This window comes from Oculina patagonica, chromosome 8 (genome assembly GCF_052425735.1).
Source record: "Oculina patagonica isolate OP01 chromosome 8, crgOcupat, whole genome shotgun sequence".
NCBI classification, from domain to species: domain Eukaryota; kingdom Metazoa; phylum Cnidaria; class Anthozoa; order Scleractinia; family Oculinidae; genus Oculina; species Oculina patagonica.
In genome coordinates this window covers 7,316,024-7,335,640 of record NC_135765.1, presented here as the reverse complement: position 1 = coordinate 7,335,640, position 19,617 = coordinate 7,316,024, and the positions used below count along the sequence as shown (strand labels likewise).

General features: G+C 39.4%; 1 protein-coding gene across 1 annotated transcript; it reads left to right on the top strand.

The window, feature by feature from the left end:
* LOC144662005 (protein ECT2-like) lies at positions 1 to 18,831 on the top strand. The gene is made up of 22 exons (XM_078522736.1): positions 1 to 207; positions 666 to 757; positions 2,080 to 2,460; positions 3,423 to 3,496; positions 4,699 to 4,726; positions 4,961 to 5,060; positions 5,218 to 5,336; positions 6,318 to 6,383; positions 6,913 to 7,114; positions 8,095 to 8,234; positions 9,587 to 9,703; positions 9,872 to 9,940; positions 11,051 to 11,161; positions 11,624 to 11,720; positions 11,962 to 12,043; positions 12,594 to 12,672; positions 13,195 to 13,314; positions 13,852 to 13,996; positions 14,333 to 14,487; positions 14,569 to 14,654; positions 15,591 to 15,683; positions 15,768 to 18,831. The coding sequence occupies exons 1-22, from the start codon at positions 147 to 149 to the stop codon at positions 15,892 to 15,894; spliced, it is 2,544 nt and encodes an 847-aa protein (XP_078378862.1). The 5' UTR covers positions 1 to 146; the 3' UTR covers positions 15,895 to 18,831.
* The last annotated feature ends 786 nt before the right edge of the window (positions 18,832 to 19,617 follow it).

Below are 19,617 nucleotides of genomic sequence, written 5' to 3'. Positions count from 1 at the left end.
GCCATTTTTGAAAAGGAAATTTCTTTGGGATTTGACGCGGCACAAAATTCGCAGAAAATCAGGCTAATTTACTTTAGATTAAGCACTAGATTTGAGGAAATAGGTATAGAAAGAATTACCTTGATAATACGGCGTTTCTAGGCGAAATGGATGCCGACAATTCTGGAAACTTGGACGCCTCCGATCACCAGACTTCTTCACGTGAAGGTGAGTTTGTAGATTTCACTGTTTGACAGTTTGAGTAAATTAAAGGTTATCCTTCTGTTTACAATAGAACATTCCCATTCAATTGCATTATAGGCAGTATATAGTGAAGTTGTTCGTAGAAACATTACATGTGTGATCTAAGGGATAAGGTCGACAATAATCGTGTTTCGATTGCAGTGGTTTTATAAATTCTCCACTTTGTACGTTGTATACGTATTCTTTGTTAATTTTCATGTTATTGTAGCTTTTTTCTCAAAGCGACCGAAATGATTTTGTGAAGGAAGGATATAAACAATTTTACTGTTCTTCTTGCGTTCATTCAACCTTAGAAAGATAATCCGAAGGAATGGGAAAAGTAGAAAATAATTAAAGCTCGACAACAAATAGTTGTTCAATACTACCTGTATGTTCAAATATTTTATTGTGTTAAAAAGTCAATTTTTGAAATCAAATTTTAGGAAGTAACAGCTCCAGCTCTTCTATGGAAACTCGACTTTGTGTGGTGGGAAGAGAAAATGGGGAAAATAAAGAACTCATGCAAGCAATCGAGGTAAATACAGCTATTGGCTCGGAGTTTTGTTTTGTTGGTACGGTTGAAGTACGTGTATGTTTCTGTCATAGCAATAAGAGGAGCCTCACTGTACGTCTTAGCATTTAACAGTGGTTTTCATAGCCCAATGACTACTGTAAGATGTTTGTCCCCCAGGATGGGGTTTTGTTATATTTCTCAGCATTATGTCAGGGTACCCAAAAACTCACTGGTCTACTCATTTTGTTGTAGGTGCAAATCCAGATTATATTTCCCACTTATTCTGGAAGTTAGGGGGTCCTTCATAATCCTTGGGATCTCCAGTTGCAGGAAATTAAACTTAGGGTCTTTTTGGGGGGAGCAAAGGGTTTTTATACATGACGGCAAAAATAAGTCTGTGACACTTGAAAAAAGCTAGAAAAGACATGTGATTAGTGAATTTTTGACTTAATGTGCTATTTCAAGTATACATGACCTGTGAATTTGATTTAAATTTGTGCATGAAACAGGATCAGGACCCCCCCCCCCCCCCCCCCTTTCCTCCCCTCCTTTGCTTTTTAAGGCAGTCCCCGGACTACTTTAATGTTTTTTGGTTTGTTCATCTGGTGTGTGTGTGGATACATCAAGTTTTTCCAAGGCAGTAGTACCCAGTCAATGAGTTGTGCAGTCCTGAGACGCATGGGCTCAAAAGCCATGCTTCCTTTTAAATTTTCGTGCAGCATTTACACCCATGTGTTCATTAATGAGAACTCTGATATCAGTGGTTGAGAAGTGCCCTGTAGTCTTCATTGTTCCATACTGATATAAGAGTGAGAGGGGAGTAACCTGTTATAAAAGGGACATGGTCAGCGTTCAGACTGCGCTGACCTGGACACTAGTTTTCACGTTTTGAAAAAAGTCCACCTTAACCCGAAATAAAAAATACGCATAAAGAACCTTCAGAAATCTGCTTCAATCTTCTCAGTGTTTTCTTTTGAAATTTTCCCATTTAGTGAAACACTGAGAAGATTGAAGCAGATTTCTGAAGGTTCTCTATGCGTATTTTTGATTTCGGGTTAAGGTGGACTTTTTTCAAAACGTGAAAACTAGTGTCCAGGTCAGCGCAGTAAGAACGCTGACCATGTCCCTTTAAACAGCATCTCACTCAGAGGGAAGCAGTTTTCTAGTTGCTTTATACTACACAAACCATGATCTGCTCTGATATGAAAACCGTGTTTTAGAAATGTTCTAATTAAGCTTCACAGATACAATGGTTTTTACGTTTAAAATTTTATTGAGAGAATTAAATTATTATTTTTTTATTTTATTTTTTATATTTGAATTCCTTTCCTTTTTCTCTGTAGGCTCTAAAGCTTCATGTGACGATATCAGATAATGTGAGAGAAACATTGCAAGGAGTAACTGATAACATTGAACTAGTTTTTGTATGTGAACCCTTTGATGGAGAAGACTTTGAGCTTTTGCGCAAGGAAGAGCAAAGAATCATTGGACCCCCAGTAGTGTATTCATGCGCTAAACAAGAACAGCCTTTGCCGTACAATTCAAGACCTCTTTATTGCTCAGTCATGAGTAATCTTATCATATGCTTCACTGGATTTCGAAAGAAAGAAGAACTTGGAAGACTTTGTAATCTTGTTCATCATATGGGTGGTAGTATACGACGAGAGTTTAGTGGAAGGGTTACACAGCTTGTAGCTAGCTCGATACATGGGCAGAAGTACAGGGTGAGTATGTGCATACAACATCTTCCATCCTGAATCCAGGAGAATTTGTTCACCATGCTTTCCTGAGGCAGGAGTGACAAAAACTCTTGTTGTGCCAGGGTGATCATGAATGTATTAGATTAATGTATACAGTCGAAACTCTTGTAAGCAGACACCCTCGGGACGCAAAAAAAGTGTCCGTAACTGAAGTTGATTGATAAAAACAAGATACAGAGGTTGTTAATAGGTTTTTCTTTGAGTTGTCCGCTTACGGGAGCTTAAAAACAAAGAAAAAGTCTAAGTCGTAATCTCTGAAAGTGTCTGCGGCTGCTTACGGGAATGTCTGCTTACGAGAAAGTAAAAATACAGAGTTTGTATGGGAGTTAAAATTGGGTTTCAAACAAGGCAGTCATAAGTAGAGCTGTCCGCTTACGAGAGTGTCCGTTAAGAGAGCTTCGGCTTAATTTGTGGCTTAATTCTGGGAAGTTCTATTTTAGTTTTCTTATTTAAAACCATTACACCTATAACATGTACAAGGCAGAAGGGTGTGTCACTAGTGAGGGTTACAATACATGCACAGACTACAGTAAGTGTGGTAACATAGAGTAAAGAAGGTCTGTTGGTCATGTGCCAGTTGCAGTTGATAAAGCATGGCAGGTTATCATGCTTAGAATAGACGGGTCTGTCATGTTTCAATGTCCAGGGTTTAAAAAGTCTTAAATAACAGCTTTTCTTGGATCACACAGCTCACAACTGAATTTTGCTTGCCTGGGGCAGCTGCATGCCTGTCTTAGATGATTTAGTCAACAGGCGACTTGCTTGGGCCTTTGTCCACCAGGCAAACGAGCATGAAAAGTTTCTTGCCTGGCAGCAAAATCTACTTGTGCTGCACAATGGGACGGGACTTTTTTGAACCCTGAACATATACAACATGTGTTTAAAAAGTTAACAACATTTGCATGTTTTGGTGTGTGTTCCCACAGGCTGCTGTGAGTCTTGGAACTACTATTATGACAGAACAATGGGTTACAAAGTGCTGGGAAAGACGAAATGAACTGTGAGTAAAACGTTATTTAAACATTATTATTATTATTATTATTATTATTATTATTATTATTATTATTATTAATGAAGTACAGTGGCCAGAAACTCTCAGTTACTGGTATATATGCAGAACTGCCCAAGTGAAATTCAACAGTACTAACCAACTGAGTACAGTCAAAGCTCCCGTAAGCGGACACCCTCGGGACGCGACAAAAGTGTCCGTAACTGTAGCTGGCCGCTTACGAGAATAGTTCTCATAAGAAGCCACAAGTGGTGTAGGGGATAGATGGCCGCTTACAGGAGCTTGCCCAGCTTACAATAACCGGACGGACGCCGATGACAACAAAACTGAAACACTAAAATATGGTATTGTAATTACTGTAAAATCATTGTGACAAACAGCGATGTGAAGTTGATTGATAACGAAACCATACAGAGGTTGTTAACAGGATTTTCTTTGGGGTGTCCGCTCACGGGAGCTAAAAGTCAAAGAGAAAGTCTAAGATGTAATCTCTGAAAGTGTCTGCGGCCGCTAACGGGAATGTCCGCTTACGAGAATGTAAAAGTACAGAGGTTGTATGGGAGTTAAAACAGGGTTTAAAACAAGGCGGCCCTAAGTAGAGCTGTCCACTTACGAGAGTGTCTGTTAAAGAGCTTCGACTGTATAAACGGTTATACAGGGGTTTCAAAATGTTTTGAAGTGGGTGTCAGCAAAGTTCTAGAAGAGTAGGGGGCTGTGGCACCAAGCTTGTTTGTTGTGAGCTGATTGCTATGACCTGAGTAACCGGCAACAAACAATCAAGTAGCTGGCAGAACTCCGGCAGTCACCGGCTTGTTTTGAAAACACTGTATACAGTATTACTCTTCATGTTCAAATTTATACTCTCAACCCCCCCCAAAAACAATGATGACACAGTTCTACAGAGAATCCAAATTATTTATGAGTTAGTTTTGAATTTCTATGCAAAAGTAACAAACAGAGACTAACAGAGACTAACAGAGACTACAAGATATTCTGACAAGCCATGTCACCAGTACTGTACTTTTTTTGTTGTTGGGGGAAGTGGGGGGAGGGGGGGGGGGTCAGTAAATCTCAGATGTTTTTCTCACAGGGGAAGAATTGAGCACTTGTTTTCTCAGGGTACTAAATGCTGAGCCAGTGCTTAATGAATGTTAGTTTTAAAAAGTTTTAACTGCATTTATTTTGTTTTATAGGGGAGCAAATGCCATGGATGACGGAATGGTAAGTTTTTTTCTTGCTTATAAAGACAAGCCAACAGAAGTAACCAGTTTCCTTACTTTCAGCTTGCAGTCATCTATAGATTCTTTTGTAGTCTAACAGGTCTTGATCTGACACTGTATGTTTCATCACCCCTGATCGCTAGTTGGGCATAGTAACCATTACGCTACTTTTATACTATGCTGCAGAAAAAATATATAAAAAAATAATAATATTGACTTCAATTTTTCATCATAGGAAAAATTCAAGATGATGCCATTTCATGGATGTTATCTCAGTTTCCATGGATTTTCAGATGATGAGAAAAAACATATGGAAGAATCCACAGAGCAACAAGGTCTGTTATATACCGTTACTTTATAAAGAAACACCCTTTCCCCTAAAAAAATAGATGAAAAGACATCTGAGTATATTTAACATTTTTTTAAACTTTGTACTTTGTTTTACAATGCTGAGTTAAATGTGATCTTAATTTTGAAAACATTTTTTTCTAGGTGGGGTGCATGTGGAGCCCAGTGATACTCGCTGTACACATCTTGTCATTGAAGACGGTGTCACAGAACTTCCAAGTGGTCTGATAGACCAGACACATTGCCAAGTTGTTAGACAAGAGGTTAGTAAATACATCTATGTTTGTAGTCTAAATCTGCAGCTGTCACCTAGAAAAACACTAGAAAAAATTAGTAAAATAATCAGAATAAAAGCTAAAGAAAATGTTTGGAAGTTACATGTATCTCCTATTAAAAAATCTGATAAATACCCCCTCAATTCAAGCCCCCTTCATGTACATCTAGTCGCTTTAAGACTGTCTTTGTTAACATGCACTTGTTTGAGTTGACATTGAATTGTTTGAAACAATGCCTAAATTCAAATTTACATGTAACAAGATTAGGGAGAAATAACATTTAATTGTAATAATAAAATGGAAAAAATTATGGCTTTTAAATTTCCTGTGTGCTGCCATTTTGGATTTTATGACATGTAATGGTTGCTCAATTGTTTTACACAAAAGATCATCAGCTTCCAAACAATAGTGGCAACCATAACACATCATAAAATTATCCAAAATGGCAGTGCACGGGATTCCTTTTTGGGATTCCTTTTATTCCTTTTTTTTTGTTACAGTATTTAATGTTATTTCTACCTTTTCTCCCAAAATTTGGAATTTAGAAATTATTCCAAATAATTCAACATCAACTTGTCGTAACAGTGGAGGTTTCCTTTAAGACCCCTGTGATCACAAAATGAGAAAAAAAATGGTTTTGAAAAAAGTAATAACCATGGAGTGACAGGACAACTAATGTCTTGAATTTTGTAAATGTTGTGGTTTAAATTTATCTTTGGTTCCTTTTATTTCAAACCAGTTTCATTTTTATTTCCTTTTGTTTCAGAAATCTGATAATGAATACATGACACAATGAAAACTAAAAATCAAACTGGTTTTAAAAGGAATAAACCAATGATAAATTTAAACCACAACATAATTTATAAAAGTATAAAACTTTGTTAATCTACATGTAACACACTTTGTAAATCATACAAAACTTTTGTTTCTTCTTATTACTCACAACATGTTGTTTTGTTTAACTTGCAGTGGTTCTGGGCCAGTATTCACATGGATGCATGTGCTGACGAGTCATTGTATCACTTCACTGCTACGGTAAGTGCTATGACTTGCGACTAACCTCTGTTACTTGTAAAAAGTCTATTGCTCCCATAAATCGATTTTTCTTTTAAATCTCAAATTTTTTGTGTGAAAACGTTTCCATCCACAGATCAGATAAGTTTGAGCCACCTTGTACAGTAAAGTAGTGTTTAAAAGTACTGCTAAAAAGCTTTCATTTGAATCAGAATGGTCACACACTACTACAATAGGGTTTTCTTCACATATGCAAAGTTTAAATAGCATTACTGACTCAAGGATTGACTCTGGGAGAAAAAGTAAAACAATCACTCTGTCTAAAGAGTATCTTCCAAAGCTGACCCTTAGTTGTGTCTTTGCATCACATCACCACTTCAACAAGGGGGCACTCAGCATTATCCCCAAGATGTTGACAGCATGTCTGTTTTGGGGATTTGGGAGGTTTGATTCTACTTACATTTGTACATGTATGAAGCTGTTCTCTTTTGAAGTATAATTTGCCATTTGGACAGCTGATTGTCATGTCACTTTTTTTATCTATTACCAGGACCCATCTGTGACCACCCCACAGAAAAATACACCTGTTAGCGGTCGGAAGAGAAAACGCCGCAAACTCAAGGATACAGATCTCAGTGACTTGCTCTCCCCAGAGTCCCCTCTGTTCCGTTCAAAACGCAAAAGTGGTGATTTGTTGTCTGTTTCTGGATCTCTTCTGGACAACACATTGGTGTCGCCAGCCACGCCCAAAGGTAACATTCCTCACCAACGTCTGAACTTTGCTAATTTTACTGGACCGATTCCTTTTTGTTGAGGAATTATTAGAACGCTCTGCCAACTTCTAAACACTAGTAATTTTCTAGACTTCTGTTGGTCAAGGATTGAGTAACATTCCTTGTTACATGTACCTTATAAAGCAGTTTTCAATTGAGTGTCGTAAAACCAAAACCAAAGTTATCACTCTGGCCAATCACAAAGGACACAGACAATAAAGTGAACCAATCAAAACTTGAAGCAAATGCATGTACCTGGCATGAAGTGCAGGAAAACCTGCGCAAGCGAGTCACGATTGGTTTTTGTTTTAGTTCTGATTGGCTGAGAAAGTGGCGCGAGACTTTTAAGCCAATCACTAAGCGTAGTAATGCAAACGCAATTTACTTTCGACACTCAAGTGAAAATCGCTCTAACAGGGATCTTACAGGCCATGGAAAACTTGGAAAGTCATGGAATTTTAGAATTTCATTTTCCAGGCCTGGAAAGTCATTGAATTTTAGAATTTCATTTTCTAGGCCTGGAAAGTCATGGAATTTTAGAATTTCATTTTCCAGGCCTGGAAAGTCATGGAATTTTAGAATTTCGTTTTCCAGGCCTGGAAAGTCACGACATTTAAGTGTGTCATGGAAAGTTGGTATTGATTGTACAAAATAATTCGGCAGGTTTTTTTTTGTAAAGAAAAGGGTAAAAAAGTACTCAAAATCAAGATAATTTTTTTCAAATTTACAAGAAAGATAGTCAATTTAGTTAGGTTCATAGAATTTTAACAGCTCAAAAGAGTACGAATCCTGTATAACTTTGCTCTCAAACTAAACAGTATAAAAACCACTACAATCTACATGTAAGGTGCCCTCTACACGTTTGAGAACTTTCTCTCCAATTTGTCAAAACAATAATTACACAAGCAGTATCAAAAACACTCTAAAAGAGCCTCTCCTCTTTTGTCCCGTTCCTTTAGAGACGCCAAGTGGAACAATCTCGCCTCTGAGCACACCCGTCCCAGCTCCCCCCAAACCTCTGACGTCACGGCAGCAAGTGGCCATGGAACTGTTACAGACGGAAAGAAACTACGTCGAAATACTTACTAACATCCTCAAGGTATTAATAACGCATAACTACGGCAGGCTAAAGCTTAACAGTTAAAGGATTTCCAATATTCTATCATGTAAAAGCGCTTCGAAGACACGTGGTTTTCACTAAGGGAGAGTGCGAAGCAATAATAAAAAGGGTTTTGTTAAAAGAGAAAAAAAAGTATATATATCAAACAAAACTAGCCACTGGAGACCCGCAAAAGAGTCAAGCTCCCGAAAAGTTTTCGCAGCTGGAAAGCGATAGAAAATCTCAAACCTTATGATTATACAGAGCTGTTTTATTCACATATTATTAATATGAGCGGAGGTCCCCTTCATACAAAGTTTCAGGCCTATACACTTTTCTGTTTTTAAGATACAGATAACTAAGAATAGCTTTGCAGGCCCGAAAAGTTTCTGGAGCTTTCTAGAAACGGGCTCCAGGACCCCATATTGAGCGAGCCCCATACACCGTCTTGGTAAAAGTACCTTATTGTTACTCATTTTCGCGGGATTTATTTTTCGCGTTTTTCGCGATTTTCAAAAAAAACGCGAAATTAAAGACCCGCGAAAAAAGGTTCTCGCGAAACATAACGACGCGAACTCGATATAATTCGTTATGATTAATCAACGTTGCCGTCAGTTTACTACATAATTATCTTGGTACAGTCGTCAAACTAGCTCTACTTTGTTACAAAAAAAACATGTCAAACTGTTTTAAGTTTCGTTTTGTGATTAGAAACTATTGCTGGGGAAAACTTAAAATCAGTTTTAATGGGCTTCTGGTTTTGTCAATTTTGAGGCTTACTGTTTGTTAATGTAGACCAGTATCTAGACAATTTTCGCGAAATTTAGTTCCTTGAAACGTATTTTTTTGGCCAAATCGCGAAATTAAAGTTCCGCGAAATATGCCCGTTCCATTTTCGCGAAATTAAGTTCCCGCGAAAATAAGTACCAATCAGGTATACAAAAATTGTTGCAGCAATGCCACAATTGTTGACGATACAAAAAGTACAACTTCACCCAATTTGTGCAATGTTTGCTGCAACGAAAACGTTGCAAGATATGACTGTTTTACGATCAACTTGCGTCTCAATTAAATTACGAGAAAAGTTGAAAGAAAAAGGCGCACCTATTCCTCTCTCCTCCGCAGAGGCCTCTTTTCGTACGGGCTAAAAGTAAGCACGTGGAGCCTGGGGCGAGAGAAACGAAAGCGCGCGGGGGACTTTTCCCCTCCACTGAAGGTTCCTCTGCGGAGAAGAGAACTCCTATTCTGTATAAAGTGGCACTTGTGCAAGCTTAACTTAGTTTGTTCACGTGAAATGGAACATGATGCATATTCCATAATTTCTTTTTTGACAAGCGCTTTATTCCGTTTAGGTTTTCAAAGAGCCACTGGAGAAAGAACCGCGTGGTGGATCAATCATCTCTGCTGAGGACATCAAGACAATCTTTGGTCGGTTACCAGGCATTCTGGAGGTTCACAATAAAATCATGGTGAGATATCTTTTTATTTACCATAACAACAACAGTATCGTGTTGGGAACTACAAGAAAACTCATTGAAAAAATTCATATCAATCTTTTGGTAAAAGTGAAAGATTTTTATCTCTAAAGTGGCTGTCATATTTTGTGATTCAAATACCTACTCCTTTCTTTGCCGTAGAGTGAGCTTGAAGTGCTAGTGAATGAATGGAAAGAAGACAAATGCATCGGGGACATCATTATTAAACACGTAAGGGACTTACAAGAAAAGCCATTGGTTCTGAAGCTTCAGTAAAGAGACTGCTCTTTTCGTCCTTATTCTTCCCCTGCGAGACAGTACGCTAAAGAGACGACCCAAAAAATTCCATACTGATGACGAAACTATACAACGAGCTGTGTAGTGTATCTGATTGGTTGTTTCTCGGTTTTGAATTTTCGCGCAGAAGTTATAACCAATCAGAGACACTACACGGAACTCCGTGGTGCTACGTCATCGGTATAGTTTTTTTGGGTCGTAAATCTCAGGGTGCATTCTTTTGGAATTATTCCGGAATAGGAATATTCGGAATCGACTGTAACCGCGTTCTTTTGGGACCTATTTCGTTTTCGGAATGATCGGAATACTATTCCGTTCATTCTGCTCCCGTTAGCAGAATGAACGGAATGAACGGTTTACTCGGAGTTAGCAGAATATGCATTGTTTTGGTTAAGTTTTGGCGGGAAATCAAACGCGGCCGGTCACCCCAGGTCGTTCGAAACTCGCGCGTGCTCATTCTCGACCCCATAGCCCTTTCGTTTCTCTTAGCCGGCTTGGCACGAGAAAACGGAGGGCTGTGGGGACATAGGATTTTTGAATTTATTCGAATTTTTTTGATTGGCTGTTTGGAACAAAAAATTCCTAAACGGAAGTCAAAAACGTAACGACTCTCTCATACATTCTTTTGAAACGTCATGACTGTGTACATGAAGACCGGAAGTCCAAGAATCTAGGACTGGAAATTCTTTGTCCCCAGAGCCCTTCGTTTCCTCGTGCCAAGGCCCAGCCGGCTAAGAAAAACGAAAGGGCTATGGGGACGAGAATGGCGCGTGGTCAGATACAATAGTTCTCAGGTCACCTCCGCCACTAGTTTTCCGTTTTCAGAATATGCGTTCTTTTGGGAATGGATATTCCGTGTATTCTGCTATTCATAAACCGGAATGAGAATAGCCAGAATAGTCCCCCAAAAAAACGCCCTTAGACGTTTCTCGTGCGGGGGTAGAATTGAGCTTCCGTTTACTGAAGTTGCCGGTTTCGTGTATAATTGCCAATTTTTTCCAGTTGAGTTGTGAAAAACCTCTCTATTGGTGTTGATTTTCTCAGGCTGAAGACATGGTTAAAGTTTATCCGCCGTTCGTCAACTACTTTGAGATGACGAAAGAGACAGTGACGAGATGTGATCGAGATATCCCAAGATTTCACGCCTTTTTAAAGGTAAATGTACTTACAATAACATGAGCGCTAATTTAGGTTTTCATGGCCTTAATCAATCAGGAGTATTAGTTCTCCCCTCAGATGTGTTGTAAGTCTTTCCTAAATGTTAGGACAGGTTGGCCGAACATTTGATTGGTACACATTTATAGCCACTGTAAGAGTAAAGTGCTTTGCACAAAAACACAACACGGACACGATAGCCATGCTCGACCTGGCTTTTAGCCGGCTCTGCGGCTCTCAGGTTGGGATATGAAGAGGAAGGTCGGCGAGAGAGAAGGTATGGAGGGTTATGGGGAGAGTCATATCCCCCACCAAGGAGCCTGTTCAAAGGCTACAGACTCGTTACCAATAGTCGGAACCCTGTGCACAACTGTTTGCTAATTGATCCCCTGATTGGTCAGTTTGCTATAACAATCCGCTGTCAAACTAACTGATTGTTCATTTTTTGCGTTGTTTTATTAGGCGTGCCTTAGCAGACCAGAGTGTGGACGACAGAGCTTGGCGGAACTTCTAATCAGACCGGTCCAAAGACTGCCCAGCATGAATTTACTTCTCTCAGGTACACTGATAAAATTGCAAAACACAGTGCCGAACGTCGCAGCTAAACTCAGAATTACAGGCCAACGATTTGCAACTTACATTAACATTAGGCTGGGCCGGGTCTTGCTTTTATCCTGTCTGTTCGCCACGAAGAACGAGTGGTTTTGCTTGCGAACGCTCACTACCGTTCGCATAAAATTTGAAGCGTTTGGCATAGAATGACTTTTAACATGTGAGATATCGACGCTCTCTTTCCTCAGATCTCCTGAAACATACAGACAAGAAAAACCCGGATCACGCAGCTCTTGGCAAGGCAGTGGACTCACTGAAGAACGTTATGACGTAAGGCTTGAAACGATAACCGTCCAAAGCATTTTTACTCTATATGTCATCTGTGTTTTTTTCACTGATTTGGAGAAGTTCAAAACCTACCTTAATCAAAGGAAACCCAACGGAAATGATTAAATTTTGTAAAACAGTATTTGACAAATGACAGGAAGCCATTAGAAAGTGAGGATGACTTACGATGGCGAGGATGGAAATGGATTACAATAATGGGCAAGCGAAATTCGTCACCGCGTACCTTACGTTTTAAAGTTTTGCCCCAATTTCTGCGACATTTTCAGGGTGTTCATTAGGCATCGGAGATCGGAGAATTCTCCTTCTACTACGTAGAATTCTCCGGCTAAATTTCAAAGGCCTGTAACTATTTTTTTATAAAGATGTGGAACCTCTAAAAGTCATTCTCCGGTTACTTTACGCTATTCTCCTGCAATTACAATTCTTAATGAAAACCCTGCATTTTGCAAAATAATGTATTAAATTGCCTGATGACCGCTACACTATCCCTGTTTCCTTGATCACTGTATTAACGAAACCTTTCTTCTCTTAGTCACATAAACGAAGACAAAAGAAAGACAGAAGGACAAGTACAAATGTTTGAAATTCTCAGAGACGTCGATGGATGCCCTGTAAGTATGAGTACTTGGAAAACAGAAAAATAACTGAATTTCCCCAATTTAAAGGGACTATGTCACGGATTTTACCAGATTTTTGAACAGCCAAAATTTATATTTGTGTGGCAGGAAACCTAAAAATAATAGGCCAATTTTTATTTAAAATTGCTATATTAGGGCACTGAATCTGTTAACGAGCATCTGGCTCGTATGGAAACGGATTGCAATTTAAAAAAGTTAGGCTAACGTTTTCAAGTTGTTTCCGCGCGTCATCAAAAAAATCGATATTTTTAGCCGTAGGTTGATTTCTATCCGTATATTAAGGTTAATGCTTCCTTTAGATGTTCAAAGATAATGTTTTTTATGGGTTTAGTTGCCTACCACTAATCTCTCAGTCCAGAACAATTTTGACCAAAAATCTGCGAAATCCCCGTGACATAGCTCCTTTAACATGTTTATAGTTCGTCTAGTCTGATGTTTGTAAGCACTTTTCATTTCATAGTTTTGAGTTTCACTTATGTCTTGTCCTTTTACCAGGCTTACGTTCTATCGTCGCACCGTGTTTACGTGTCCAAAGCCGACACCTTTGAGCTGAGTGACACCCTTTGTGGCAAAGGAGAAGCTGTGACTATTTTCCTCTTTAATGACAGTCTGGAGGTATGTTAACATCAAAAGTGTCCAGATTAAACAAATTACAACGGTAAAAAAGTACCGGTTTGGGCAAATTTTCTTATTTGAATTCCCGAAGAGTTTTCAATCCTTTCTAGCTAAAAATAGCACAAGCACTCCGAAATCTTGTCGTCATCAGCTTATGTCATGTTGCTTGGCAACAGTCTTGCCGGAAACTGCGGGCTCAGCCAATTCTGAGACGGAAGATAAGAATCCGACTTGACTCTTGTTAATGTAAATCCTTCTCTAAGGAAGACAAAGTTTAAGGCTTAGCTATTTGAGTAAACTGTGGGTTGGAACATTTTTTGGGAGGGAGGAGGGAAGAATCGGAGGGAGTGAGATTTTTTTCCATCTTCTTTCGCTACCTCCCCCCCCCCCCCCCACCTCACTCTGCCTTCCCGTACTTTTAACGACAAAATATTCCCCTGATACATGACCTACCACAATCCCCCTTCGCCTTTCTGTGCTTTTAACTTCAAAACTACGTTCCTGAAGATGATAATGGAGTAATTGTCTTACTTGCAGGTAACAAAACGGCGAGGCTTGAAGATGATGAACAACTTACCAATGAAAAGCCCAGCTGGACGCACCCCACAGAAAGCTTACAAACATGTGAAATTCATGCCCCTGGCACATGTCAGACGCGTGGTGGACATCCGGGATAATGATGGTGAGTAGAGCACCATGCGCCTCACGGTTGCAGTTGTTGACAACTTTTTGTTGACTTTGTTGGCTTTCCGTACTTCTCAGCCAATCAGAGAGTCGGGAACTGCACGTGCAACTCTTCAACGTGCGGACATTTCGTTGACTTGTTCTCTCCGTCTCCAGGACTGACATTATCTTTGCTTAATAAAGTAATGAAAAAAACAACAAACCAAAACTTAAATAAAATGACTTTTTTTATTGAGTGACAACGGTATAACGTATTTCACTCCAATTTTGCTCATCTCTAAAGCTCTTGTTTTTTTTAACTAAACGTCTCGTGCTGTTTTCTTTTTTTTTACAGATTGCCAAAATCTATTTGGCATTATCTACCGCTGCCCTGAGGAAATGAAAGAGACACTTTTGATGTTCAGACTGGTAGGGGACGATATCAATAAACCGGACTGGCTTCAAAAACTCACTACTGGACTGGCGAATACAACATGCACAGCAGACACGGTAAGACGTAACTTTCCTCTCCCATTCTGCTCTAAATTGTTCTTGAAACATGGAATTTAATGCAGTATTGTTGCCTTTCAGGAGAATTTTCTGACTACAGTTGACCCACAGGAACTGATGTTGTCAAAAAGCGATATGTCAAACGGAACACTCAGTCGAGCTGTCAGGTAAACAGTTTGGGGGCGATCACCTTGTCGTTTTGCGACATACAAACTTAATACCTTCAAATTGTAGGTAACCTCAAAATAATAGTTTGACATGTTAGCAAAGAGGTAATTATAAACTAAAAAGAAATGAGGGTAGTTCAGGATGGAGAAGATTAACACGGGATACAACCTGCCAAACCCTGAGATTTTATGCTAAATTTTATGCTAAATTTTTCAATTTTTTGTAGTTTGTTTCTTTTTTTTTTTTCAATAAAGCTTTACATAAAGGGAACACAGAAAAGCAGAAAGTACAGAAAAATATGCATTAAATAAATAAATTAAATTAAATTTTTGAAGATGCACAAACTGCGACATCGCTCCTTTACTTTACCTGTACCTTACAAACGACTAAACCTGAAAAATTTTGGTTTAAGATTTCAAATGCACAAACCGGGACATAGCTTTTAGTTTACTTAGTTAAGCAAAGAAACCTTTTTGGCTTTTTTTTACCTCAGTTAACTCTCAAACATCTCTTTTTTTCTTTTCATTTAGCTAACGAACGGAGAAAAAGAATGGTCAAGATTAGATAAGATTGAGAAGGGTTACGAACGGCGGACTTACACCTTTTGGCTAAATTTTGCAAAATATGCCATCTTCTCGACGTGCGTAATCGGTCCCTTTGTTTCCTTTTCAGCTAAGAGACTAATCAAATAGACCACATTCGTATTCTCGGTATTGGACTGGAACTAGCTTGCAATGGAGGCTCATGCGGATGAATATCATTTATAAAAACAGCTTCATGTCATTTGCATTTGAAAAGATTACCCGCATTTAATAGCCTCCATTGCAAGCTAGTTCCAGTCCAATACCGAGAATACGAATAACGCCTATTAAAATGTGTTCTTCAATTTGCAATGTAAAATCAGCAAACGTTTCTTTTCCTTGTTATCAACACAGGGTGGCGAAGCGGACTACGAGAAAGGTCAGCAGAGCATTTTCAATGAACAAAACGCCAAAACGAGCAGGAATAATAAGACGATCGGTATCCAAGTAAGTATACAACAACTCTGGATGTTTTTAAAATTCTTCTTTTTACAGTTTATGAAAATTAATTAACTCTTTTTACTTTTTTAGTGTCTCGCCAACCAGGAGATTCTCCAGTGCCAGTCCCCTCTCACTGTCTACGCGTAACAACCAAGGCTCCCTTAAGGGGGGTAGGGCGAGGGCAACAAGCGTGGGAGCTGAGCCCATGAGTCCGTGAGAGTCTGTCGGTGCTTTAATAATTGCTTTTGTCTATTCCGACGACAGGAACTGCAATTGCGCGAACCTTTTGAGGGTTTAGAAAGAGGTTGTGCTTTCCTAATTATTGTTAATTGGTTTGGTTATTACGTCTTTGCGAAAATACAACAAAACACAATCTATTGCTGGAACTCATTGCCTCAGTCGGGGGAATAAGTGCCAGCTTTGGCAAATCTTCGTTGAAGCACTCGAAGAATTTCCGAATTATTTCATCCTATCAAAAACTAGAGCGAGCGCTCACGAGTACTCCGAAAGCCTTCGCGTGCATAAATACGTCATGTTGCTTAGCAACTTCTGAGACGGACACCGCGGGCTCAGTTTCTTCTCAAAGAAGTGATGTCGCCATCAACTAGCACTTGTTCCCCCGACTGGTCTGGTTTTGATTCGTTTTTGACGACTTTCTGTGGAACATCTGAGCTTGTCAACCACCCAGAAAGCCAACGCCCGAGAGTGATATTTATCAGTACGTCACCACAGTGAAACCGCGATATGACGAAGTAACAAGGGGCTGGAAAAATGTGTTTGTTAAAACAGAGTTCTGGTCCAGTACACTATGTTTACTGTTAGTAAAATTGGCGGGGCTGGAGAAAAATGATGATGATGGATTATAACGTTCGCTACACATGGGACTTCGTTATATCTGGGTTCCACTCTAACTTTGCCTTCAGTAGCCGCCTCACAGAATAACGCAGTGTTAATTTGGCCAGGCCAACCAACACAAAGATGTCAAAAACGAGTCAAACACTTTAACCTAAGACTAAAATTAGATTTTCTTTGTCTTGCTGTTAAAAATTTATATAGTAGGTCTCTCTGTAAAAGATTACGCTACAAAATACAATATATTTCATAGAAGGGATTAAGTAATAGTTTTTTTTTAAAAAAAACCCCAAGTTCTACCTTAAAAATAACTGCAAAGAAAAAGGGTAACATTATTGCATATTATAACAAGCTGTTACAAAACATACGAAGATCGTGCCTCTGAAATGCCTAAGCAGCCGTTTGACCGTTTACTTGTAGTATATGACGTTAGACAGCATAACTGCCAACTGTATAATTCTGTTTGAGGGAATTAGTGCCTTTACGAAAACGTCTTAGCAGTTGAACGGCGCGAGTATTTCAAAAGTCGCAACACAAGCAAACGTATTGCTTAGCAGATTTCAGCGATAAAAATATGCTCTGAAAGGAGATTGCGACAAAAAAGAAAATTAATTTTTCTCGAATGACGGTTTCAGTCAAAGAGGCGCTAGTTAACAGAGTAGCAGGAGAAGGGGGCAGAAAAAGCTACTGACCGAAAAGGGATGTTAAATGTTTTTTGTGATTTCATTCGATAAGTTTGTACATAGCTTCCTTGAAGAATCAGAAAAAATGGCCAGGGGCAAGCTCTTTCAAGCTCTCTCAATTGTCTTAAGTTTACAGAGGAGGCAAAGCTAGTAGAGGTTTAGCTAAGACTTCACTAGGCGTTGCTCCCGTTTGGGAAAAATTATTACAGATAAAATAAAGACAGAACGCAGTTGTAGTTTTTCAGCTTTAGATTATGAAAGAAAACTAAGATTTTTACCAAGGCAGGAGGCCTTATCGGCCATGTTAGTAGCCTTTTCACTCCCAGGACTGAAAGTATCAATTGTCGTTATTTGTAAATGATGGTTTATATATTCTCATCACCTATCTGTTTAACAATGTATTAATATTGTATGGAGAAATTCGATTTTCATCACTCTTGGGAATGAAAGGGCTCGAAAAATGGGTCGAAGGGCTTGTACTGAATTTTGTTCGTAACTGTTGGGCTGAAAGTGAAATGAGGTGGTCGGTCTCCAAAAGATTTAGTGAACCTTCTGGTTACCGTTTAGCATAATCATAAGTTATGTGGATTTTCCAATGGCTTTCGAAAATACTTCTGTTTTTCAGTCGTTTTCGCGTTTGACTTTGTGATGCTCGAACCAAATTTGTGACCATGCTTCCTTTTTGTTTGATTTCTCCCGCGCTCTCTACCGGTTAGATTTCATTTCCGTGCTTTTTCACCGATTGCGTTTTTTGAAAATTTTTCGACAAATGGAACAGTGCAAATTTTTTCACCACGTAAAAGGAACGGAAAGGAGCTGTTCCTTTTAAACATTCCCGTTTTGATAGAACTGCGAAGACCCTGGGTCCGGAAAAAACATGGCAATCGAAGGTGAATCGAAACTTTCCACATTATCTTCCTTCTTCATGAAGCCTTGAATGAAGCTCAAAGGAAAAAAATCGCTCTAAGAGAAGAAAAGACCTCTATCTACACTCGACAGGAATTTTGGATTAATTTGTATCGATTCAACAGGTAAATTTTAGCGTTCTTAGGTTCAGTCGCTGACCTAGCTCTGCGAACGAGCGGTTTGGTTGTAGCAAAAGGAACAGTAAATTTCCGGTCATACCGGAAAAACGGAAAAAGAGGAATACCTCTGAAGGTATTCCCTTTTTTCCGAGAAATTTCCAGTGGAAAGGCCCGTTCCATTTTATTTCCCACCGAAACAACCGGTTTTTCCATAAAAAAGGAAAGCGCTCATGTTTTCCGCCCTTTCCATCGGTCACATGTTTTACCTCCGCTTCTGATTGGTTGATCGCACTTTTACGCACTGCTGATTGGCTCAGGGGTTAACTTTCGTTTTTGTCTGTTGACAGTCGTTGGAAAACCGCAGAGAATTGATTGAAAAAACTTCACAAGCTACCTATCCTCAGGTTGTTTCCCCTTCATTTTAAAGGAAATTCAATGTAAAGAGCTTGTGGTTTGAAAGGAAAGATGAAAGTATTTAATTGATTAAAGAAACTATTCATGCATGTGAATGTATGTAATGCAGATATATAACTTGAGCCTGTAAATATGTTGTTTAAAATAGTAATTATGATTAATAAATCACTTCTTGTGGTATTACACAGTGAGTTATTGCTTCTAAACAAATTTCGTTGTTGTCCCCCCTTGTAATTTTCCTGACGGGGTTACGTTCGTTCCCCAATATCGCATCAATTCCTGGGTGAGCGTTAAAACCTAGTGGTCATGCTTTCGATCATCATTTCACACCAATCTCGTACCGATTGTCTTCTGTTCAAGTGATCAGCAACAGGGAGGAGTGAGGGCTCTGGGAACGTAACTGGATTGAAATTAGCCTGCGAGCAGGCTCTCTCTTCTGGGGCAACAGCGCGTACGTTGTCCCCAAAGAGAGAGCCTACTCGCAGGCTAGATTAAAATTTGAAAAGGTCGCTAATAAGATCCCCCCTCCTTCCCCCTCCCCTTGTGGGAGGCGCGGTGGCCTAATGGTTAGCGCGCTCGCCTCCGAGTCGAACGGCCCGGGTTCGAGGCCTGGCCGGGGCGCTGCGTTGTGTTCTTGGGCAAGACACTTTACTCTCACAGTGCCTCTCTCCACCCAGGTGTATAAATGGGTACCGGCAAATTTACTGCTGGGGAGTAACCCTGCGATGGACTAGCATCCCATCCAGGGGGAGTAGCAATACTCCTAGTCGCTTAATGCTACGGAAACCGGGATAAGCTCCGGCCTTTTGCCTTTTACCTTCCCCCTAAAATAAGCCCCGAAGTTTATGACGCAGAAAATTCATTCAATAATAAGCCTTCCCAAATTTAAGCCAATGGGCTAATATTTAATAAAACAATAATAATGGCAATGAAAAACATTTAGCTACCTTAACCTTGATGATCGGC